The 27,332-nt window shown below is 37.7% G+C and overlaps 1 protein-coding gene across 7 annotated transcripts in view; it reads left to right on the plus strand.

Moving 5' to 3' along the window:
* Window positions 1-27,332, plus strand: part of LOC136858536 (zinc finger protein 665) — a 69,405-nt gene that overhangs the window by 36,494 nt on the left and 5,579 nt on the right. For 5 of the 7 annotated variants that reach the window (XM_067138145.2, XM_067138146.2, XM_067138144.2 and 2 more), the window contains one exon: window positions 19,552-22,082. The exons of 1 other annotated variant lie outside the window; for it this stretch is intronic. In XM_067138145.2, coding sequence (XP_066994246.2) covers window positions 19,553-21,547 — 1,995 coding nt within the window. In that variant the 5' untranslated portion in view covers window position 19,552 and the 3' untranslated portion in view covers window positions 21,548-22,082. Of the gene's footprint in view, window positions 1-19,551; window positions 22,083-27,332 lie in introns of those variants that run through there. One more of the 7 variants, XR_010858648.2, reaches the window with a different exon arrangement.

Consider the following 27,332-nt stretch of genomic DNA (forward strand, 5'->3'; position numbering starts at 1 on the left):
TAGTAAGATCTGTCATACTTCTACCCCTGCACTCATTTACGTGCTTTCCTGTTACATACTCCTGTCTATCAAGTGCACTGTGACGTCCTCGTCTGAACAATGTGAGTTAGGACCATTAATTATTGTTTGGTGGATACATACCTTTCCGCAACACTCATCTTCTAGCTCTGAGAGTTTATGAGCAAGTCTAAATCTTTTGCAACAACAGCAGGAACATAATAATAACAAAATAACAGCAATTGTTCCTCCGCCTATATAAGACAGAAAATTCAACTTCTCCAATTTATGATTTTGCTTTAATTCATCCTCCTGTTCAAGTATTTTTTCAACTATCTCTACCTTATGACTTGCTAATTTTAATTCCTCTGCATGGTGAAGCACATTTACCAACGGTATCTTTCCTTCATCCTGCAATTGACTCAATATAGTGTTAATTCCTAAATGATCGCAACAGTCATACTGTAACAATAGATCAGGTACAAACCCTTGATCTTTGGTACTATTTGTTTTAATTACATTTGAAGATTGAATTTTTGATTTTGGCTCAAAGGCCGTACATCTATTAAACATTGTTATTATTCCTGTACCTGTTAACTTAGCATCACTTGTGTGCAACTCCTGACATACTACTGTTATTTTTACCTCCTGTGGAGCGATATAAATCCATTTATTTTCTCTTAAGGGAAACCACATTACTTCTTGTACTCTAATTACATTTTTTTGACAATCTTGTGGCATAACCTGTGCCCCTGTCAACAATTTTACTACACATTTCTCATGTGAATGAGCTAGTTTGATAGCAGACTCTTGTTTGCATACCTTAAGTTCATCATTCAACCTTTTACAATTATTAATTTGATTTTCAATTAACATTACATAATTTTGCCTGTTCTGATCCAAAAGTATAAATTCCTTTTCACTGTTAATGAAAACAAAGTTTTCTATCTCACCATTCACTCTTGTTGGGAATGGTATAACCTTAATAAGATCATATTTTACCTTATCTACCAATGGCACCTTTACAATGTAACCAAGTATCTCTTTAGTAATGAACACTTCAATCTCTGCTATTCTAGTTATTAAATAGCCAAAAGCCAGTCTCAACTCAACAGGTAATGTCATTCCTGGTGGGAAATTATTCTGTGCCTTTGAAAACGACCTTATTATATCACTAGGACTTATAATCTGAGGCTGTAAGACTACCTTTTGAGCCAACATTATTCCATTTAACAAGATCTCATAATGATCTTTTAATTGCGCTAAGAATCCTTGCGTGTCAATTAAATGCCTATTGACCGCAATTTCAATCTCCGTTCTCCTAAATGCGCTTTCTATTTGCTGAGTCTCATCCTTCAGATATTTCCGTAATGTTGCTATATTATCGCTTAATTCTTTTTTGTTCTTAGCGACGTCATACAATGTGCTATTCATTGATTGTAACGTACTTTTTACTACAATCATCTGTTCTTTCGCGACTTTGAACATCGATAAATTCTCTGATTCAAGATCCTTAATGTTCCAAATAAAATTTTAGCAATACTTCCTACAAAATTAAGAACTCCTCGCTTTATTCTATTCTGATCTGTATTTTCTCTCCTCAGTCTTAGTTGTTTGTCTAATTAATTCACACAAATTTTGAGTTTTATTTAATTGCATAATTAAAAGTTTTACCTCATTCTCACACGTATATGTTAAATTTACTTCCAGTTCTGAACACAATCTCATGGTTCTCTGAATGTATTTCTTACCAATATTATACGCATCATTTAACACTTTAAAAACGATGTCACCCCATGTGGGGTGACGGACCCTCAAACAAAATATAGTACGTCACCCCTCATGGGGTGACACGTTAGTGTGTCCAGGCCTCTCAACTTTAGGCTGTCACGCGAAACTAGTGCTACCATTCGCTGTTGTAGTGCACTGCTTGTTCACGTAAGGTGTTCATAGAGTGCAGTGCAGTCCCCATTCCTTTCTCAGCACGCTATGCTCTGCGCAACAGACAGTGGAATTTCTCTGACATTTGTCACCCCGAATGGGGTGACATACGCAACCATCAGAATTCAATTACTAATGGCAAGGAAAATAATGTGGATTGGAGTCTATTATTGCTTTATTCTTACATACTGGTTGAGCACTCAGATGAAATTGTAAACCGGGGCTACATGTGAATAAAAAATGTTTCTGCAAACCTGAGAATGTTCCCCAGTGATTTTCATCATCGCATGATGCAGCACCGGAATCTTTGCTAGTGTCCTCGCTACTCAAAACTACTGTCGAATTCCGACTCGGAAAAGGTAGCATCACATTGCAAATCCTAAATGTCAACATCTCTTGATTCAACATTCGAACCCTTTTCAAGTTGTTCTTCTATCTCTCTATCGGTAATCATGGCTTACTCAACACAGAAACACATAACATGAATTAAATTCTTGTCACAAAACTCTGAATTACAAGGAACTCATTGAATGGCGCGTAAATCAACAGCTCACAACACACAGCACAGTGTTCCACAACAACAAAGTTAAAAAGGCCGTCACCCCTAAAAGGGGTGACGTGCGCTTTCTCTGTTGCATAGTCAACCCAATAACCATATGTCACCCCAATGGGGGGACACAAAAATAGTAACTTTGAACATAAATTATGTCTTTGATTCTCATCTACGAATGAAATTACGAACATCCGTAGCCTACAACAACCTGAAAAATGTATATCGCATTTCAGCAGTTTACCACGAAAAAAGCAAATGTACACGTCGACGCTAAAGTGTTAACGCTTCTAAATTGACATAAGTTACTACCTTCCATTCAGTGTTATAGAGTTGAACTGCACCTAGCTTGTCGAAATAAACCCCTGGGGTTGACTCATATGGTTGGAGCTGGAAATCAATTGCCTTTTCTCCTTTCATAAATATCGCCATCACTGCAATTGCCGCTGCTATCAGCGCCATTGACCTGCAAGTAACAGATTTGTGTTACCTTGCATTCCCTATAATTTATTACTGGTTGTTCACAATGTGTTTACATACAATTTTCCTTTTCATTTAAATATATAACTATATCGATTACTGTGTACTGTAACGAGCTTCCCTCACTTATTCATATTCAAAACACAGTTTCACTCCTGAAACTTCCTGTACTGTGTACAGGCCAATAAAGTTTGAACTTAATTTTTTGGTACGACCTCGCCTTACTGAATCATTTCTTAAAAGAACTTGGTCCCCTGCCTTAAACGTTACTTCGTTTACTCTTGTATCATACTGGACTTTATTTTTCAACTTAGTTTCTATTAGAGTTTTACGCACTACTTCGTGGCTTTCTTTAAGCTTTTGAGCTAATTCCTCCACATAGCTTTCGTGTTCATTATAATTCTTCTCGTTTGGTTTTCTCTGCAATGTCCCTGGTATATTCGCTTTTCTTCCAAATACTAATTCAAATGGTGTGAAATTAGTTGACGTACTCTACGTTGTATTGCAAACAAAAGTTGCCATTGAAATGAATTTGTCCCAATTGTCTTGGGTTCCACATACATAATGTCTCAAAAATTCAGCTAATACTGCATGAGACCTTTCTAAACTTCCGTATGACTGTGGCATAAATGGGGCAGTATAAATCTTCTTAATATTTAACAATCTACATAATTTCTTCATTACTTCGCTCAAAAAGTTGCTACCTTGGTCATTTAATATTACACTTGGTATTCCAAATGTTCGTACTACATTGTCCATCAATGCCCTTGCAATTATCTCTGCTTCTTAAATTTTCATTGGCACTGCTACTAAGTACTTTGATAACTGATCTTGACACGTTAAAATAAATTTGTTTCCATCGGGTGTAAGTGTAAGTGGTCCAACCACATCTAACGCGATTTTCTCAAACACAATCTGCGGTGTGTCTATATCTTTCTTCATTCCTGGCCACTCAACATAATATTTTAACCTAGCATACGTGCGTGTAATGCCTTGATATCCTCCAACTAAAGATGCATGAAATTCTTTCACAATCTCTTGCTTTTCATCCTCTGTTAATTTCTCTGTGAATTTCTCATCTGTTTCCATATCTGAAACTTCTTCCTGTTCAACCTCATCTAATTTGTGTATTCTGCTCAGTGCGTCTGCATTTGTATTTAACTTTCCTTGTTTATAAACAACATCGAAATCGTATTCTGCTTCAATCTAAATTTTAGCAATCTTGAGGTTAGATCTTACACATTAAATACCCATTTAAGTGGTTTATGATCCGTCACTACAGTGAACTTTCGTCCGAAGACATACGGTCTAAAATACTTTACTGCAAATACAATGCCTAACCTTTCCTTTTCTGTTGTTGAATAATTTCTTTCTGCCTTATTCAATACTCTAGATATGTATGCTACTGGCAAATCGTTTCCTACCTTCCCTTGCGACAATACTGCGCCTAACGCTTCATTGCTTGCATCAGTTGTTACAATAAACGGCTTCTCGAAATCTGGATATTGTAAAATAGGATACGCTATTAACTTATTCTTTAAAGTCTGAAATGCTTCCTCTTGTTTAGTTTCCCATTTATAGTCTACTTCTTTCTTTAACAGTTCATACAGTGGTTTAGCAATTTTGCTATAATCTGGTATAAAACGTCTGTAATATCCCGATAGTCCCAAAAATCTCTTAAGTTGTTTTGTGATTGTGGGTTGAGGAAAATCTCTCTTAACTTCTCAAAAAAACTTCAATCATTTATTATTATTATTATTTTACTGAATCTCCAAAATAATTATATAATTTAATTTAATAAACATTTAATTCAATTTACTTCCACTAATACATTTGTCATTAATCTCATGAACGTCACTGACATACTTTTATTTTCAAAATTCCGATCTAATGCTGAAAATACCGTCTTTTTAATGTAATCTAATTAGCATAAACAGATCCATTTACTCCACTAATACAATTATAATTAATCTCATGAACGTCATTTGCATAAATTTATATCAAATTCCCATCTAACACCGAAAATGTTATCTTTTCAATATCTTTTTCTCTACTTCAACTTGATAATAGCTACTGGCTAAATCAATTGTCAAGAAATAATTTGCTTTCCCTATTGAGTTACTTAATTCCGTAGTACCTGGTCATGCTACTGATCGTAATCTCGTTTAATTTTCTGTCTAAATAAAATCTATCATTAAATTCTGAACATATACATATCTTTTCTCTATCACCCTTCAGCATATGATCTGCCTTCATTTGTTCGATTACTCTTCGAGTTCTCCATTGTGTACATTTCTGTGCGTCACTTTTTTCTACTTTCATTACGTGCGCAATTTCATCTTGTTCTATGTCATACGTAGTTTCCGTTCTCGGATGTACTGTTATTACTTTAGCTTCTCTAATTTCTATTTGATGTCTGTCACCATTTACTTCTATGAATTCCTCCGTGAAATTAATTACAGCATCTTTCAATAAATCTCTACCTATCAGTCCATCTTGTGACAACTGGAATTCATCATGTACTACATGCAATTTGCATTGAGATGTTCCCAAAGTTACCTTCGCCGTTCCACATGTGAATAGTGTTCCTTTGCTAACTCCTAGCAATTTTAATCTATCACTTGTATCTATCTTTATTTCCTTCGGTACGCATTGTTTCTTTATTACACTTATTTCTGAGCCTGTATTGATTAAAAATCGAAAAGGTCCGTGTACATCATTTATAGATAGCAAAACTGTACCTTCATTGTTATTACACTTGTTGTGTACTTGGCCTATGTGAACACTTTTGGGACCTATAACCGGCCTTGCGTCATGATCCTGTTCTAGTTTTCCGCCTGCTTATTCTCGTAACCTTTACCCTTGTAATTAGTGAATTGTTGCGGTTTGCTACTTTTACAATTTTTCTCTACATGCCCTGTTCTCTTACAACGTTTGCACACTATTACTCTGCACTCTCGTGAATAGTGCCCTTCCTTATTACATTACAATTGTAACACTTCTTTTGGTCGCATTTTAAGAAAACATGAAGATGCCAAATGCCCTTTCTTTTTGCAATTACTATAATATTTATCTCTTCTAACTGATTCACCGTGCTTTTCTTTACTTGAGAGTACGGCCGACTCTTCTTGGGCCGCTACCTCAACTGCTAAACCGAAATCATCCGTAATGTTCCTACTACGGACAATCGTTTGAATGCTTTTATCAATTAATCCTTGTACAAAACATGATATCCCTAACTCTCCTATTAAATTCGCTCTATGTACTTTTGCCTTCGGTTTGACTCTTGCCGTGGCAACTTCCTTAAGTTTGCTTACCATTGCATCCATTCTCGAACCCCAAGCTATTACAGATTCATCCTTATTTTGCTGTGCTTTAAACATTTTACATCCGTAATGATCAATAGTCCTACGCTCTCCATAATTTTCAAACAAAGCTGCCTTCGCTTTTGGCCAGCTCGTAACATCCTATCTTACTAATAACTTGCTTCTAGCTTCGCCCGTTATTCTGGTAAGAACATATTTAAAAAACAGTGGATGTTCATCTGGTTGAACAAATTCTATTGCTGAATCTACATTTGCACAGAACTCTTTCAACCTACTCCGATTTCTCCCGTTAAAAGGATCTCCGATTAACTTGAACGCTTGATTGATATTAATATAATTGTTATCTGAATTATCACTGGCACTTCCCACTTCAGAATTAGACATACTGGTTTTGAGTTTGGCTTACCTTACAATATTTGGTCTTCTACTGCTTGCTGATGGTGAGCTGACAACGTGCAGGTACGCCGGGTCGATTGCGTCTTCCTTCCTTGGACTCCTATGAGATACTTAATTCTAGTATATTCCGAGAACTTTTCGAAGCACCTACATACATGGCAAAGAAGAACTTGTTATAATGGCATCCTCTATCAGAACGGATCATCATTGCTTGATATGCATCCACAGAAAGACCTATTACTATAGTGCAATACTATACTCCCATAAGATGGCTACAGAAGAAGAGAAAGGCAGTTTTTATGCTAAAGTAAATGGAACTTTGCACGTTGTATGGAAAGGGTACATCTTGATGGTAATGCAAAGATTGGAGCCAAAAATTAAGGCCTGGAATATATCATTAGAAGACGTGGTAAAGGGACACAAAATGATAATAGAGAGTGATTTATTGATTTGTGTGGCATGTTTGGGTTGGTTATAGGAGGCACCGTCTTTCCTCATAGAGAATGTCATAAGGTAAAATGTGTTTCCCCTTACATAAGACTGAAAACCAGATTGACCACTTCACTATAAAAAGGAACTGGCAGAGCTCTCTGCTTGATATGAGAAACAGAAGAGGAGCAGACGTCAGTAGTAACTGCAATCTTTTCACAGTGACTGCAAGTATTAAAATAGGAACAGTTAGAAAACCAGAAAGATGTAGGAGGTTGAAGTACAACACCAGCAGGCTGAAAGAATGAAAGAAGTAGTAGTTAAAGAAGAGTTTTTGATAAAACTGCTGAACCATTTTGAGGAACTGGTCGGACTTAGAGAAAGTGAGGATAGTAAGCTAACCTTCAGTACAACCTATGAGGCAGTCAGTATTTGGGATCAAACAGGAGGGAAGATTTGTGTGAGCATCACAATGTACTTGGAACTTAATCCAAGAGAGGAAAGTTTCCAAAGCTAAGAAAAAAAATGCTATGGACCCAAGAAGCTAAAGAGAAGACACACGAGGCTTACAGTGCAGTCAATCGAACAGTAAAATGTAATAATTACAATAATGTTTTTCCACCCGATCGATACATATTCTTTGCCTTTGGCAAATCTATAAGAGAATTAACAAATACGGTACATGTTTCAACGGCTTTGCAGTTATCATCAGCTGTATGAACAAAAGTTTAGGTGATAATACATATTAAAAAAATAAGCACATGCATGTTCTATAGTCAATTTAAAAAAGTATCCCGTGGGAAACTAAAAACTTACAGACTAATTGAGGGAGGAGGTAGTGTTGGTGGGAGGGGGTTGTGTGTGGATTGTGCAGGGGTGAAGGTGGTTGCTTAATGATACTTAGCGTCTAACATATTAAAAATACTTATTGGTAGTTAAAATGGCTTAAAATGTCTTATAGAGTATGTGAATATGCTTAAAAATATTGGTCCACTTTTCACTGAGTATAGTTGGAGTGTGTTGGATATTTTTTTCCTTTGAGTGTCCAGCTTCTTATCACCAGGTATAAAACTTCTTTTGAAGTTCCTTTATTACTTGTTCTAAAGGTTCGTAAACTACGTTGTTTATCTTGCTGTTACTTATTTGCCTTCGGAAGATAGGCTACACTGTTGTGTTGGGAGTTTAAATGTGTTCAAATTTGTCTAAATGGGCAGCTTGCACACGATCTGTAATGATAACTGTCCTGGGCGTTGGTCTGTGTCTGACACAGAGTAGTAAGGACATACACCAAGTAAGTCCTAATAATTTATAATTAAAAAAAGTATTTTAACTATATAACATAGCTTTTCCTTTTTTATAGTACTAGAGGAGCATTTTGCAGAAACATAACGGGAGGTTTGTTCCGCTCTGTTTTAAAGGGCCTGGTCCTGCAACAGTTGAGCATAACGTCATCTGCCCTGATGGGACATACGTGGCTAAATTTTAATATGTATACAACTTTGTAATAAATCAGGGCATCCTATAAGAGGTCTTAACTTCAACAAGATGTCAAAATTGGACGATAAGATGGTAGATTCCTAGTGGCAGCAACAATACAAGCAGTGAAAATTACAGTTTATCAGTGTCTGACTCAGCTAATGGTTCCATCCAGGATGATGATACATGTTGTCAGAGTGTAAAGGATAGGAGGAATGAGTCAACTGTTCAAGAGTGTTTTTTTTTAATATGTTCCATGTCTTAAGTGTTGGGTTACAACAGACAAAGTGTACATATGCTGGTCTAGAGTTGATGTTACCGAGCTCGATTGCTGCAGTCGCTTAAGTGCGGCCAGTATCCAGTATTCGGGAGATAATGGGTTCGAACCCCACTCTCGGCAGCCCTGAAGATGGTTTTCCGTGGTTTCCCATTTTCACACCAGGCAAATGCCGGGGCTGTACCTTAATAAAGGCCACGGCCGCTTCCTTCTCACTCCTAGCCCTTTCCTATCCCATCGTCGCCATAAGACCTATCTGTGTCGGCGCGACGTAAAGCCAATAGCTGTATAGAGTTGATGTTATACAGGACAATGCTTAATTGTTAATATGATATGATGATGTATCTTGAGATTTGGATAAGATTGATTTTGATGTAAATACTAATGTAAATATTAATGTTAATATATTGACAGGGCAGACTAAACAATCACTCGTTGTACATTATTATCGAAACCGAGGAGGTCGAGGAACCGGAAGAGGCGATGCCTGAGGATCGAGGGATCTGTACAGACCCACCAACCAAGCAGGGGGTAATCAGGCATCAAACACCTGAAAATTTGCAAAGCTGCTGGACAAGACAGTGTAATTCCTGAAGCTCTTAAAGCAGACCCCAGTACAGCTGCAGATATGCTGCTTCCACTGCTCACAGCCATTTGGTTTACCCAATCACAGCTACTGCACATATTAAAATAGGAAAGAATGGAGTAAGGGCCTGTTTATAACGCTTCAAAAGAGAGGTGACCTGTCTGTGACATCAGTGCCTAATAAGATCCTTTCACATGTCATCCTGAACTGGATTAAAGCTTGTGTGGATAGAAAACCAAGGAAAGAACAGGCAGGCTTCTGAGAGGACTGCTCGTGCTGACCAGATCAATACGCTATGAGTAATTGCAGAACAATCAATGTAATGCCATTCATCCATCAACATGTTGCTTGTGCCAATTTTGAGAAGGCTTTTGAACAGTATCGCTATTCTGAGACTGGGAGAGCCTTAAAGACCTTGGCATTCCCAAGAAATTTATCAGTATGATTCAGAGCATGTATGACAACTACACATGCCAGATTGAACACTAAGCTTAACTGACAGAACCAATTGAAGTGAACACTGGTGTGAAACAAGAATGCCTGCTCTCACGCATTTATTCCTTATGGTTTTAGACTTAAAGACCTAAAGGTTAAGGTGCAGAGAGTTGGACTGAACATCAATGCTGAGGAGACAAAGACACCTGCACAAAGGTATATATATTTTTAAAAAAGGTAGAGGCATTGAAAAATAAATTTTCATTCGTACTGCCAGTTTTGGATGAGGATCACAGTCATAGACTGGGTCTTCAAAATCATGCATCTGCTGAGGTGGTCACAAATGGAAATAGACTGACCATAATTAAGTTCCTTCAATACCATGACTGCAGTCGTGTGTGGTAAGCGAAGCAAGCTCTGAAAGGAAGTTTTCTCATGCTAACAGTCTCTCACGAGGGTGAGACAACATTTTCTAAATCAAGCAGGGATATATATGGACCGCAGAAATGCTAGAATCAGTGATAGCTGGATGCATAAAGATCAGCAGCTAACCTTGACGAATACTCAACATTACACCATGACTCAATGCTTACTGATCAACACTCTGCAACTTAACTTTTGATTTGAGCAGGATGAAGCAAGAGCGACGTTACTTGTGCGTCTCATTTGTCACCCTGACACACAGTATGTTATAATGTTTAGAATTATAAATACGGGATTGTAAGTGATTGATTGTGAAACAACCTCGACAGAGTTGTGAGATGGACAGTAGACAATGGTGTGATTGTAAAGAGGGTGAAAATTCAGGTTGCAAGATCACAAAGTGGAAATGTTCTGTCAGTTGTAATTACTGTGTTTATATAGTGGAAGTACCTCATAGAGATCACTGTAAGTACCTAGGTATTATTGGATATATGCCCAATCCTTGTCCTGTTTCTCCACAGGGTCTGGTATGAAGTGAGCTGAATCTTCGTAGCGAGTTTTTATGACCAGATACCCTCTCTGACTTCGACCTCATCAGAGGAGTTTAACGAGATGAAATGAATGACGTGACATATGATGATAGTAGGAAGGCGAGAGGGTGAAACCCAGCGCCACCACATAGCTTGCTTCTGCCGAATAACACCGAGAGATCTGCTCAAGGCTTTACATCCCCGTCCGATGGACGAGTCACCATCAACAGCATCATATGCCCTCACTTCATATGAGCATTGTGGAGAGGTTTGAAATCCAGGCTTTTGGCACACAATCTCGTAGTGATTAGAATTGTATACCACCACCTCTCCTACCCTGCCAACCAACTTTCTGATGGTGAAATTTTTTTCCACCAGTGGGACTTGAATCAGGTAACCACGGTGTCAGACCATATAGTCTTCATGCCTTAATGATCACGGCCACGAGGCAGGCTAACTAGATGTTCATTGGGTAATCATATTAATGAGGTTGTAAATGAAGGTTGCAGATCTATCTGTATGCTTGAAGTTGTAGTAAGGATGTAAAGAATTCACTGGTTAGACCCAAATTGGAGTATTGTTCCAGTTAGAGTTGGGTTCTTGATACTTTCAATTGCCGTGATACTTAACAGGTCTCGATATTGAACTATGCTGCTACAAATGAGCTCAGTAATTTTTTGATACAGTGTTGATGGATAACTTTTTTAATTACTGCTGTCAACTAGCCAGAAGTACCAGATTTTAAAGTGGTCGCAATGAACATGCCTGAACTCATAAGTTTCAAAAAAGCAGGAAATTGGGACCTTTCTCCAAATTTCTACAGATGTTCTGGTACCAGTATGCCTGAAGTACACATTTTTCTAAAAGTTATAAACCAGGGCATTGAAACATGCCAAATTGTAACTTGAGCGAGATTTTTAAATGTGATATTGCACTAATTTGTAGCATTATTTATTTTTAGTATGGACGTATACGAAAAAACCACACTCCACCTACAAAATAACCTAGTTCTGAGTGTGATCAATAACAGAGACTTTCAGTATGGTAAACAAATCCTATGTTTTTTTTTTTTTAAACTATCAAATCACAAGTAAGGAAGCAACTTATGATATAAAAAAGTCTGCACGTTTAACATGAAACCTGATTTTGATTTTAGATTACTATTTTAAAATTACAAAACAGTTGTTATTTTGAAGTAGCAGAAGATAGTGTGTTTTGGATAAAATGAGTGAAGTGTGGAATTATTCAACTGTGCCGTTTGCCACATTTGTAAAAAGAGTTTCTCATGAGGAGGAAAATCTCACCCCACTAGCAACCTGAAGAAGCATGTCACTTCTTCTTCTACCGTTTTTCCCACATCTGTGGAATTGTAAGTGTGAGCGACGTATGTATTTGCCCCTCTTTTACTTCCGGATGCCCTTCCTGACACCAGTGTGAAGGGGTGTAATCACTATTGCCTGTTTTTGTGGTGGTTGATATTGTGGTGTATTGTCTGAATACAGAGAGGAGATTGTTGGGACAAACATAAATACTCAGTCCCTGCGCCAGGAGAATTAATCAGGTGTGATTAAAATTCCCGACCCAACTGGAAATCGAACCCCAGGACACTCTGGACTGAAGGCCTTAATGCTGGCCATTCTGCCAAGGGGTCGGACAAGCACGTCACCTTGGTTCATAAAATTGTTTTTACTGTACATGAACATCACAATAACAAAATTTGACAGAACCCAAGTGTAACAAATGAAGAAATGGCAGTGGAAGATCCTCTTGTTATTATAGTCATTAACATCTTCACAGTTCTTTTTCAAAAGGACTCCATTCTTTTTCAGTGTCAACTCAGTTAGTATAACATATAACAACTCTTGTGTTAAATTTTACTCAACAAATGTTAACTAACAATTGTTATTAATTTAACATTTCTGTTAAAACTACCCGGTTACAGAAACACATTTCTAACATTTGTTACGAAACAGTTGTTAAAGACAAATTAAGACATTTCCGTGAGATTTCTGAATACGTTTGGCAGTGAGCGTCTTTTGTTTCTGTATATAAAGTGCTCCTAGTAGTGTGTTGAAATAGTGTTTTGTCACACATGGTTGACATCATTATAGGTTATGGTTAGCGGAGACCACTAAGATGTAAACGTGTCAAGTAAGAGGCAACAAAAGCGTTGTTTGATGAATGCGAGACAAATGTTTTTATAGTTTTAATTTGGAAGTATGCGAGTGTGCTTAAGAAATGTAAGAATGGGCTGTTATATCACAACATTCGATATAGCCTATTCTTATATGAGTGCAATCTAAGGCTCCTTCATCACCAGGAAAATGTAATAATTGATACGTCTTAAATGAGATGACCTTGACGATGTGAGTTTGAGTCTTGTCTAATCTATAACTCTTGTACAAAATAAATTAATATTTGAGGGAACAGGAAGATAAAAATGGGAACAAAAATATTACGCAAATTGCAATACACTTCATTTTCTACCTGAAATTAATATAGGCCTAAACGTTCTCACAGTTACTGCTGGATGTGTGTGTGTGTGTATTTTAATTTGAGGTAGAGGTAAAGTTCGCTGCAGTTTGTCTAATATTTTTATTTGCAATTTTACCTTCACATTCTCTTAAATAATGTGCAGCTCTAGGGGTAAATGGTTAGCGTGCTAGTCTTTTGTCACAGGGGTCCTGGGTTCGAGTCCCGGTGGGGACGGGAAGTTTAACCATAATTGGTTAATTCTGCTGGCACGGGAGCTGGGTGTATGTGTCGTCTTCATCATCATTTCATCCTCATCACGACGCACAGGTCGCCTGCGGGAGTCAAATCAAAAGACCTGCACTTGGCGAGCCGAACATGTTTTCGGACACTCCCGACATGAAAACCCATACGCCATTTCATCTGATTTCCCTCAAATAATTGGGCTTCGGTGAGAATTGATAGTAGAATGAGTTCTTGGTTCAGGGTACTTACAGGGGTTAGACAAGGCTGTAATATTTCACCTTTGCTGTTCGTAGTTGACAAAGGAAGAGGAATAGATGTGTAGTGTTAATCTGTTATAGTAAAAGTAATACAATACAGGACTTTTGTACTATTCATTATCATCATCGTCATCATTATAAGTGATTTTTTGAATATTGCACACAAATATTATTAATGATTGTGATTTTACACTGTATGTATATAGAAAATGTTATAAATTTCTGAAAATGCTTTTACATATTCATTACTTTACTTGGTTCAGGGTACTTACAGGGGTTAGACAAGGCTGTAATATTTCACCTTTGCTGTTCGTAGTTTACATCGATCATCTGCTGAAAGGTATAACATGGCAGGGAGGAATTCACTTAGGTGGAAACGTAGTAAGCAGTTTGGCCTATGCTGACGACTTGGTCTTAATGGCAGACTGTGCCGAAAGCCTGCAGTCTAATATCTTGGAACTTGAAAATAGGTGCAATGAGTATGGTATGAAAATTAGCCTCTCGAAGACTAAATTGATGTCAGTAGGTAAGAAATTCAACAGAATTGAATGTCAGATAGGTGATACAAAGCGGGAACAGGTGAATCATTTCAAGTATTTAGGTTGTGTGTTCTCCCAGGATGGGAGATTGAATCAAGGTATAGTAAAGCCAATGCAGTGAGCTCGCAGTTGCGATCAACAGTATTCTGTAAAAAGGAAGTCAGTTCCCGGACGAAACTATCTTTACATCGGTCTGTTTTCAGACCAACTTTGCTTTACAGGAACGAAAGCTGAGTGGACTCAGGATACCTTATTCAAAAATTAGAACAGGCATGGCTGGAGGGTACTCGGAATGAGGAGATAAAGGCTAAGTTAGGAATGAACTCGATGGATGAAGCTGTACGCATAAACCGGCTTCGGTGGTGGGGTCATGTGTGGCGAATGGAGGAGGATAGGTTACCTAGGTGAATAATGGACTCTGTTAATGAGGGTAAGAGGAATAGAGGTAGACGAAGACAGCGATAGTTAGACTACTTTCTAACGATTTAAAAATAAGAGGTATAGAACTGAATGAGGCCACAGACTAGTTGCAAATAGAGGATTGTCGTGACGTTTAGTAAACTCACAGAGGCTTGCAGACTGAACGCCGAAAGGTATAACGGTTTATAATGATGTGTATGTATGTGTCTCGAAGAATAATTTAATTTGTATAAAAAATTATAGCTGCGGCAGGACTTGAACTCGCATCGTCGTGGTTCATAGACAAGTACAGTGACCACACTCAGCCACCACTCCGCTTGACTGTTGTGCAACTCTCCAAGTATTGCGTTGCATTGGAATCGGGAGATTCGTAAATTTTTCGGAAATCATTAGGTTGCGGACCTGATCTGTTTAATAAAATGGGTTCGCCTTTTAGTGTTCTGTCACCTCCCCTTGGTCCGTAACGGATCCTGCCTCATGACATTTGTCCTAAATTTTTTCGAAAACAAAAGCATATTGACCTAAACCCTTATACACGAGTTACTGTTGTGTCCCTTCCACAGGTACATTAAGCTCGTTGAAATCGATTAGGATGTGAGTCTGACCTCTCCTTGTAAAAACTATAAGCAACTGCTGTACTTGAGACACTGATAAGTTTCAGTCTGTTGGAAACTCTAACCTATTTTCAATTTTTTCAAGTACCTTGTTCATTATGGCTTTGGTAATTAGATATCATTGTAGAAATCTTCCTTCTGATAACTCTAATAAGTAGTTTTTTTCTTAGTATAGGTCGTCCTTTGCCTTCTTCAGTTTATAAATAGTCTTCATACAATAGTAGAGCTTCAGACTTACGTCTTTAATCGTCGCCATAAGACCTATCTGTGTGGGTGCGACGTAAAGCCCCTAGCAAAAAAAAACTTATGTCTTCTACATGCCTCCATTTCAAAATTTTAGCAGCTGTTTAGAGGTTTTACACAGGGCTGCTGCCATGTGGATTTAACACAAGTATTAACAATTTGTTAGAGTTATCAGTTGTTGATAAGACAAACATTTTGTTAAGTTATGTGTTAAGTGTCCTTAACAGCAGTGTTAACACTTAACATTCGTTGAAGAAACTGGGCCATAATGTTTGTCGAAACACAAAATATAACACTAACATTGTTCCTTTTTTACAGATATGTATAGTGCTTTTACATTTCATGTTTGGATAGACTGAAAACTTTTAAGTAGAGCGAGTAAAAATATGAAGAAATTTTTATCAAAATGAAATAAAATATTTGAAAAATATGAAATTGAAAGTGAAGAGCTATGAAATTATAATAAGTTGTTCATGCTAGTTTTAATTTGGATACTTGAAAGTTATCATTTGTTGGTAGGAATTCATTTAAAAATTCAATATAATAAAAGTATTAGATTGAATTTTTACTTTTAGATAATACGTTTCTTCTTAGACTGTGTTTATTTAATCAGCTCCCAGTAATTTTCACTCAGTAACTGGTATGACTTTATTTTTATCCATCACAGATTCATATTATAATTTATAATTATTTTCACTCAATATGTAGTTTTGGAATTGGTCAAAGGCCAAAACCTTGAAGAAGACAAAGTTTGCATACATAAAATAACAATATTCTATTTGTTGTAATATACAACTAACAATTTTTCTAAATTTTGAGGAAGCAAACTGTAACGTCTGTCAGTATAATTTTGTATGATGAGAAGCTTCATTCTACATCACATGATGTAATGGGAGCATATTTGTAGCATGATACATCATTTACTGCAATGTATGCTGGAATTATGTTTGTCATACCTTCAATAACTTGGCTTATTTCACTCAGAACCTGGTAAGACTTACTTTATTCGGCACAGACTCAAATTTTTCTGACAAAATTCTCTCTTTGGGTCCAGGAATATCTGCAACAGTTTTCCACTTTCTGAATGGCAGACATTAGTGTCAAATTGTTGCATTCCAGCTTCTCTGTGACCTGTGGTATCATGCTGAAAGGAGTAAGGATGTAAGCAAGATCGCTCTTAACACCATCACTTCTGAACCCCTTCTGTGCCAGAGCCATACAGTGTGCTGAATTGGCTTCAAAACTATCTACCACCTGCCAAGAAATAACTAAAATGAGATTACAACACACTGGACAATTAAATTTAAATAAAACATTACCAGTATTTTAAAAGACGTTAAAATCCCCTCAAAATTTTTCATTTTAAAATATTATAAAAGAAGACTTAGAGATTTCATGGCTTCAAAATGCTTTGCATAAAATGCTGCAGCAGCTCTCCATGTGTCCCATCTGGTGAGGACTGGCTGGACTGGAAGTGGAAACTTAGGTACATGTTTCTTCTAGAGGGAGCTTTGAGGAACACCTGTTTTGTCTGGTTTATTAAACTGTCAGCATCAGGAAACTGACAACGGATTTCTTCAACTGCACGACGAATTCCATGGGCTAGGCAGGTACTGTAATGTGTAGCATCTTTGGATAAAATATTTTAAAATGTTTTCCTGCTTTTATCACATATGGTGCTGCATCCATCACCATAAGAAGAACACTTTCTTCATTGCCTACACTCGGCCATAGAATACCTAAAAACAGAACAGGAAATGCCTGATTGTAGCCTATAAAGTATTTAATTAGCTTACTTTCTCAGTGGAAATGCTCATTACAGTTCACTTTAAAATTTAATTTTTGATATTTTAAAATATGTTTTTGATATTTATTGCACATATCTGTTACAAAGGGAACAAGTTCTAATAGTTAATACAGTGAAACAAAACAAAGAAATACACATTTAATATAATTTTTCAAATATTAATTTAAAAGAACTTATTATAAATATATATTTATATAATTTTGAAGATATTATATTTTTGTATTCATTGTTTATGTGCCTATCAGGATGAGAAAACTAATACTAAAATAAATACTAAAAACTAATAAATGCTTACCGGTACGGGGAGATTAATTTGTGAAACATGCTATTGTTTCATTGTTGACACTGTCAAGCATTTTACAGCTCAGGAGATGTGGCCTACCTGTTTCAGCAAATGCTAATTTACCAACAATCAGGTTAGCAACAAACCATCCAGTTGTGTCTGTCGTCTCGTCCACCATTATCCATATAGGATTGTCGCCAGTATCATCTTTGATTGTTTGAGCAGTCTGGAAATTACTTCATTTAATTAATTTGAAGTTATTTGGGATGCCACCTTGTGGTGGGAATTTATATTAGCTTAGTGCAAAAAATATTGAACAATAAAATAACAATTGTAGAATGGTACTAGATTAATATAATTTAAAGTGGTAATATTACAGTGGAAGTATGGGTTTACTATAATTTTTTTGCTTACCTTGTTGTAAATTTCATCCACATATTTCTGCCTTAATGTGTATTCTGAAGGAGTATCTTAATTACAGTATTTTTGCAAAACCTCTCTGAGTTTAGGGGGTCTATTATCTTAATTGGGATGTTTGATGATATTAGCACCTCATATAAAACCCCAGCAAATAGGTTTCTTGACTCTGCTGGCTTTTGATTAGTGAGCAAGGCCTGCTTGGAAGTCCTTTGTCTCAAAGAATTTTTTTTTTTCATGCAACACGCTTTTTTGATGCTGCTGTAGTTGGAATTTTGTTTTAGCATTCACCTAAATACATTTTACAAGTTTGATAGCAATAATGTAACCCATATATGGTTTATATTTTTGCATATTTATGCTTCAATAAATGAAATTTATAAAACTTAACTCTTTGTTACAATAGCTGCAGAAGACGAGTGTTCCATCACTTAAATTCCGAAAGCCAAACTTTTATTCCACTTTTCAACGTCTGCATGACTTGATAACCACACTGCTAGTGCAGAAAGTAACTGTAATCCAGGCGTCAACAATGGATTGCGGTGTGGCTCACACTGTTACCAACCCAGCAGCCGGAAGCATATTAAAACCAAATTAGTTTTCATTCTTATAACTGCCTAAATATCTGGACTCTCGTGATTATCAACAGGCCTTTAAACATTGTTATTCACATCTGCCTTGGCCAGCAAACTTCCATCTGAATTATCATTGTGGTCTTCAGTCCCTTTGGTCTACCATTGTACATTTGGTTAAAATCATCTTTAAAAGTTTTTTTTTTGTTTTTTTTTTAAGGGAACAACCTGTCATTGTGTTTCCAGGGTAGAGAAGATGTAACAGTACTCTTTGCTACACCAGTAGGGAGCCTTGGATGTATATATATATATATTTTTTGCATTCATTGACAACCTTATAAATCGCTGCTGTTTTGTAGCTGTGAATCCATATTGAGTGTCACGTTGCAATTGCTGTCAACAGTGTTTTTGCTGCTGCTCTACGTTTGTATCTTAGAAGGGTGTCAGTTGCTAAGTGAGAGCTCCACCAAGTTAATCAAGTTGCAGGTTGTCTCTGTAACTTTTTTCTTTCTAAACTGTGAACACTTGAGTAGTATACTTCTGTCTCCCTAGACAGCCTGTACTTGCATAATCTGTGTGCAAGAAGTACAAAATTGTTCTATATGCTTAGTTTTCTCTGACAACATCTTTGCAGATGCAAAGGACCATGTCATCACACAATTTATTGTATTTTACTGTAATACTGCGCATGACACTGGTTGAGTGTTTTATTTATGAATACTCATACGTTATATTCCTCCTGTGTTTACTTGTCATGTCTTACAAATTAATTCCTGCTTTATATTCCAGTTTATGCTTCAGTAATTACCTCTGTTTTCTATTCTTTTCATTTCAGAATGAAAGATATGTCAGTTGGTATAATGGCTGACTGTCATCAGACTGAAGATACTGTTGGTGCTGTAAACAATAAAGATGCCAGTATTGCAGTCTTCAGTAAAGAACTTGACATTAAAAGTAAATATCCTACACATTTCAAGAAGAAAAAAGGAGTCAAATATTTTGAGTGCAATATGTGCCAGAAAGTATTCGCAAACAACAGATCATTGTCCATTCATGTCCGTGTTCATGTGGGCATGAAGCCCCATAAGTGCCAAGAATGTGGGAAATGTTTCACGCAGTTAGGCCATTTGACACGCCATGTACGCACTCACACAGGAGCTAGACCCTACCCTTGTCCTATGTGTCCAAAGAGATTCTGTGGAGGAAGTGAACTTCAGTCTCACATCCGTATACACACTGAATCTCGTCCTTATAAGTGTGAATGGTGCAATAAACGGTTTCGTCAGCGAGGACATCTTACTACTCATTACAAGACTCACACTGGTGTTAAGCCACACGAGTGTACGGAGTGTCAGCGGCAGTTCAGCACCAGCTGTGAGTTGAAAGTACACCTGAGGCGCCATGCAGGCGATCGTCCCTTTCAGTGTGAACAATGTGATCGTTGTTTCTATACCAGCAGTGAACTTACTATTCATGTCAGAATTCACACTGGAGAAAGGCCCTATAAATGCAGTCAATGTGGATTTGGCTTCTTTACACAAGGGAAATTAACATCTCATATGAGGAGACACATTGATGTTAGAAATTTTGAATGTAATGAATGTAAAAAAAGGTTTAAATTCCGTCGTGAGTTAATCTTGCATTTACGTAGACATAGTGATGTAAAGTCTTATTCTTGTAATGTCTGTCTGAAGAAATTCAGAACACAAGGTGATATGCATAATCATGCCAAAAGACATGCTACAGTTAAGCCATTTTCATGTGACAAGTGTGGCCAAGGTTTTGTGTCTCGATATGAATTGATTGTACACATTAAAAGGCACTGTGCCTACAAGTGTGATCATTGTTCTGAAGGCTATCTCTCTCAGATAGAAGTTTATGAACACGTGTTATTAAAACATCCAACAATGGCAAAAGATATACCGGTGTATACATTATTAAATAAAACTGATGGTACACCAGAAAGTACTGTGGTGCAGTTATCACTTAAAAATAATTCTACCATAAATATACCTCTAGATGAGCCATCCTCCCCTGAAAGATTGGATGAAAATGTTCCTAAAGATAGTTGTAGGACCTTATTGAGTGAAAGCTACAGTGTATTGAAAGGAACACCTTCGTTTGGTGAATTAGTTCAGTTTGTTCCTGATTTTGCGAAGGAGGAAATTTATATTTGTGATGAACAGATTGATGTTGCTGCTGACAAGGAAGGAGTTGCTCTGTCAGATCAGTGGAATTGTTTGTTAACACTTGCTTATGAAGCAGATGCCCGACGAGTTGAGGAATTGGATACTCAGAAAACATCTGAAAATGATATTACTGATAGTCAGGTGCATTGTGAAGACAATGGTGATGCATCAAGTACAAGAGGCTCATCAAAGAAATTGCATAGGTGTCATTTTTGTCTTGTTAAGTTTAATAGCAAAGGTTTGCTTCAGGGACATGTAAATAAACTTCACAAAAAATTTGAATGTGCAAAATGTGGTGCCCGTTTCCTTTCTGAAGTGGGGCAGATTAGGCACCTAAAAAAGCATCTTCGTGTGAAGGAAGTATTTGAGTGTGGTGAATGTGGGGCAAACTTTACAAATCAGGATGATATAATTTCTCATTTACAGAAGCATGATGCAGAAACTGAAGTTTTCAGGTGTGATGAATGTGAAACAAATTTTTCATGCCACTCAGAGTTAGCTGCTCACTTAAGAACACATGAAGAAGCATCCAGTTATGCTTGTGGTGAATGTCAAGCAAATTTTTCCTCGTATGCTGAATTGAGTAAACACTTAAGTGAACATATTTGGTGGAAAGTTTTAAAAGGATATGTAGAACAGTGAAATTCAGAAATATATGGGAAAACTGTTAATTTTAAGGCCTTGAATGTCTGAACTGTTATCAAGATCTTATTGGATTGAATTTCTCATGTTGTTATTATTGAAATGTAATTTTATGTTGATAGTTTAGTTTTGCAAGATTTTTGTTGTTTTTTGTTATGAAATTCAGTGAGAACAGATTATACTCTGTTCATTATGATATCAGTTGTTGTAAATAGACTGTTAGGATTATTACAACTCTTATCCTAATGTTTTTTCTCCATTGTTACCCCTGTTATCCTAACTATCTTCTTTAAACATAAGGTAATTTAGTTGTTTTTGTAGGTTTGCTAGATTGAGCAAAGGAAGAATATTTTATTATGGAAGGTGATATAACAACCAACAGTCCCAGCATTTTTCTTGTTTCCTTTAGTTGATACGAGTCTCAGGAACTTTAGTCTGTGTACGGTGTAATGGAAGCAATTCTGAACTTTGTAACTCTTGTGCTGGCTGGTTGTAATTTTATTCATTTGGAATTTAAAAATCCTAATATGTTTTATTTTCATTGTTTTGATCATTTCATCATTAATTATATAACTGCTTATACCGATTATCTTTGGCGTGCAAAATTTTCAGGGAAAGCAAGTTTCCATCTGTTCCTTAACTCAAGAGTTGTGTATATATAAGCAAATCATACTGTGGGAACTTCAAACAATATAAAAAATGTGAAAGAAGTAATGTAGCTGTAACAGTTGACTCAAAAGATGGAGTAGGACATTATGTAGCTGTTCTGAATTTGGAACATTAGGAAACAGTGATCCTTAGAAGGGAATATGGTCATCCCTGCAAGCCATGTTTGCATTTATATTGTCTGTAATTTACACAATAGTTCTATTATCCATTCCTCTGTAGGGCTCAGTGGTGTTTCTCACAATTTATGGGATTTAGAACAAAGGAACAAGCTGGTCAATCTACCCACTGAATGTCCTCATTTGTGAACTGTTCATCAACAGCTGTTGTATGATGAGCAGTGATTGATCATAGATATGAGCAAGAGACCAATGGCACCTCTAAAAAACACACATCTATAAGGATTACCTTACTGGTTGCATTATTTTCTTATGTATTTCACGCTTGGTCTGTCTGACTGGTATTGCGTTTCCTTGCATAATGGTGACCATCTTATCAATACCTTTTGAAGATGTGTACAGTGCAGTATTTCCCAATCTCCCACCGTATTTACTGGCATCCATTATTGCTGCCAAGACTAGATCTGTTCTCATTGGTAACGATTAAATTACTGCATTGCTGATGATATAGATGTTGATTCCCATAGGGAACCTGAAATATATGTCCCGAATGAGTAAATTTATACTAATATAGTTGGTCCAGAATTGGGTATTATAAATTATCCAGCTAACTCATTCCTGGTTGCCTGCATTTCGCCTCAGTGTGCTAAGTTGGGCTTATCAGTCGGTAAATGGCACACCTACCAAAACACATGGCTATTGCCTACCATGAAGGCCACTGCGTAGGCTACTTGGAGCCACCAGCGAATATTTCACCGCAGCCACACGCTCTCGGGAGAGGCCTCCTCCTCACGCTGGCTAAGAGCGCGACCCGAACCTCATATCCGCCATCTTGGAGGGGCTTAACCTAACTTTTTATGCGTAAGAGAGCTAGCCTAACCTCAGTTTTATGGCCGGATGCCCTTTCTGACGCCCAAGAGAGAGGGCTTAACACATCCGCCATCTTAGAGGGGCTTAACCTAATTTTTTATGTGTAAGAGAGCTAGCCTAACCTCAGTTTTACGGCCGGATGCCCTTTCTGACGCCGAAGAGAGTGAGCTTAACATCACATACGCCATTTTACAGGAGCTTAACATAAATTTTTATGCGTAAGTGAGCTAGCCTAATCTTACGGAAGGGCCTAACCTCAGTTTTACGACCGGATGCCCTTCCTGACGCCTAAGAGAGTGAGCTTAACATCACATACGCCATCTTAGAGGGGCTTAACCTAACCTTTGACGCACAAGACAGCAAGCCTAACCTCATGGATGGGTCTAACCTCAGTTTTACGGCCGGGTGCCCTTCCCGACTTTAATTGTACAAGATGGCGGCTATACATGACTCGTTATGCGACGCCTTAGGGGTGCTTGCGCAAGAACTCTTGACACGCAAGACAGCAAGCCTAACCTCATAGAAAGACCTAACCTCAGTTTTACGACCGGATGGCCTTCTCGACGCCAATAGCACAAGATGGCCGGTATACATGACTCCTTATGAGACACCTTAAGGGTGCTTACGCAAGATGGTGGCTACAAGATGGCTGCTATACATAGGTTCTTATGATACGCCCTCGGGATGCTTGCGCAAGATGGCGGCTATACAGGCTCCTTATGAGACACCTTATGGGTGCTTGCGCAAGATGGCGGCTGCTCTTATGAGACGGCTTAAGGGTGCTTGCACAAGATGGCTTGAGATGCCCTAAGGATGCTTGCGCAAGATGACGACAACAAGACGGCGGCTATACACGGCTCCTTGTGAGACACCTTAAGGGTGCTTGCGCAAGATGGCTGCTGCTCTTATCAAGAAAGATAGCTTAGAGGCTAACGTGCCGTGCTAGTTCGATTCATTAAATTTGGGGCTTAAATGCAAAATGTTAAATATCTCGAAACGGTGCGTCGTAGAGCAAAACGGACAAAATTTTTCAGCCCAGTACGTAGGTTGGCAGTATCAGGAACATGTTAGCATAAGAAAATAGTAGTTTAATGATGAGATCAACGGTTCGGTTCCTACTTAGGCCCTCTGGCATTGACAGCTATCTAATTCTACAGGATGGCGGCTATACATAGCTTCTTATGAGACTTCTTAAGGGTGCTTGCACAAGATGGCTGCTGCTTTTATGAGACGCCTTAGGGATGCTTGCGCAAGATGGCGAACACAAAATGACGGTTATACATAGCTTCTTATGAGACTGCTTAAGGGTGCTTGAACAAGATGACTGCTGCTCTTATGAGACGCCCTAGGGATGCTTGCACAAGATGGTGGCGGCTCTTATGAAGAAAGCTAGCTTAGAGGCTACTGCGCAAGATGGCGGCTGTTGTTATGCATGTGCTAGAGGGCAATTTGAAATTCCACGTGCTCTTTAAAGCTACGTTCTTTTTGACAGCGGCCATCTTTAATCAACAGAGCACCGTGCTGCCATCTTTAGCTACTACCTCTGAAATGTGGTGGCGGCAATTTGAAAAAATTCTAAACCACAACGCATCGTGCTGCTATCTTTATGACACTAAACCTCATCGTTATACATGTGGTTGTGGGTAATGTGCTATTTTGACAGCTCCCATCTTTAATCAACAGAGCATAGTGCTGCTATCTTTACAGCACTAAACCTCATACCTTTGAAATGTGGTGGCGGGTAATTTAAAAAATTCTACGTGCTTTCTTGACAGCTGTCATCTTTAAACAATGGCGGCTATACATAGGCTGTTAAGGCCTCATCCTTCTCCTCCTATGACAAGGCATAGCTTTATCGAACAAGTTTAAACCTGCATCGCGAAGGCAAGAGTGTGCAGCGATAACATCATTGTGCATAACGAACATAACAAGACTAGAATTAAACATTGTACTCGATGTCGTTAACCTCAACATGTAATCAGAACATTGATTGATGTGTTCAGAACACTACATAAATGGCTAAGACTAGAATCGAACACTCTACTCGATACAACTTGTGTTTAGAACATGTTAGGGGATACTTTATTCTAAGAAGAACAGATTGAAACATAACAAGACTAGAATCGAACACTGTACTCGATGTTAACTTCAACATGAGATCAGAACATTGTTTGATGTGTTCAGAGCAAAAGTACAACTTCCATGATTTGCCTAGTGTAAAAATCAAAAACTATGGGAAAACACTGTGCGCATATCGCGTAGCTAACTCGCTCAGTAAACGATATTGCAAAAGTACAACTTCAATGATTTACCTACTGTAAAAATCAAAAACACACTGTGCACATATTGCGTAGCTATCTCGCACAGTAAACGATACAGCAAAGTAAAACTTCAACGATTTTCCTAGTACGGAAATAAAAAAACACACTATGCACATATCGCATAGCTAACTCGCTCGATAAACGATAATCTGATTTAGTTACAATAGAAAAAACATAAGTTCAAACCCTGTTCTATTATCGCAAAGACGGAAAGTGAAATTAAACAGAACGATTGGTGCTATAAGAAAAACATTGGTTACATTTAAGTCCCTAGCAGTCGAACCAGTTATCGCATAAACATGTGACATGAAATATCGGTTCGGAAACATATTGTTTCAGTCTGTTGGCATGGGTTACAAGCATGTAACTTATGCGGAATGTAAAAGTTAAACAGAACGCCTAGTGCTATAAGAAATACGCTGCTTGCATATTACAAGTTATCGCATAAAGATGTGACATGAAAAATCGGTTCGGGAACATATTATTTCAATCTGTTGGCATGGGTTAGGCCAAAGGGCTCTTCCACCACCTCACCACGCCCTCCTCCTCCCGGAAGGAGTTAGCTGAAGTTGATAAGCAGCAGCAACACCCTCATCGATTTTTATCAGCAAGAACGCTTCTACCTTGTTAAGTGTAGCAAATTAATCTCTATTGGTAAATGGTTTTGTGTTCAGAACCGAAGACATTCATACCACACATAACAGGGAATGGAACCCAAGTCTTATCAGAATTACCTAATAAAGAATAAAATCCCCAGACCTATTAGTGGTGCAATGAGTTGCGTTTTCCTAACAGAAATCAGTATCTGCTTGATTGTTTTAAGTGTTTGGGACACTGAACTTTTGAAGATTGCAGCAGTGAGGTTAGCGATGTTCTGTTGTTGGATTTTAAATTCCGCGCTACAGCATGCCTTGAGGTGTAGCGCCGTAAAGAAGACAGCAGTGAGGTTAGCGATGCTCTATTGTCCTTAAAAGTGAGCTTAGGATCCGCCAAGATGACAGCTGTCAAAAAGCACAGCAGTGAGGTTAGCGATGCTCTATTGTCCTTAAAAGTGAGCTTAGGATCCGCCAAGATGACAGCTGTCAAAAAGCACGTGGCTTTGTTTATCAACAAGTGCACGTGGTCGTGACGTTACGGTCACGTGGTATGCTACGTCAGCACGCGATGTTCGAAATCCACGCCTACATATTTAGAACTCGTCAAAAGCACGGAGATCATCAATTCCATGCTCTACGTTGTTAAGAGCAGCATTAATAATAACCATGTTTAAAAATCTTGTGAACAGAGCAGTAGTAAGTTTTTATTTTCAAGTGCTAGAGCTTGTATCCATTACCTACCGATTTTGCATGCATCGACTATCATATTAAACTTCTTCCGCTAGAGTGTACAACAATCGCTGCTACCTTAGCATAACTTTTGTGCATTAACTTAAAGCATATAGAATAGGTATGTTTTAAAGCGTGTACACATTACGTATCGATGATGCATGCATTGACTATTGTTCTAAACTTCTTCCACTAGAGCGTGTAGCAATCGCATATGTGTATTGCTAACCTATGTGCACGAATTCAAAGTACAAATAATAGCCATGTTTAAAAGCGTGTACACATCACCTATCGATTTTGCATGCATCGACTATCGTACTAAACTTCTTCCGCTAGATTGTGCAGAAATCGAATAAGTGTGCTGCTATCTTAGCATAACCTATGTGCATGAACTTAAAGCTTAAAGAATAGCTATGTTTTAAAGCGTGTACACATCACGTATCGATGATGCATGTATCGAGTATCGTACTAAACTTATTCCGCT

This window comes from Anabrus simplex, chromosome 1 (assembly GCF_040414725.1).
Source record: "Anabrus simplex isolate iqAnaSimp1 chromosome 1, ASM4041472v1, whole genome shotgun sequence".
NCBI classification, from domain to species: Eukaryota; Metazoa; Arthropoda; class Insecta; order Orthoptera; family Tettigoniidae; genus Anabrus; species Anabrus simplex.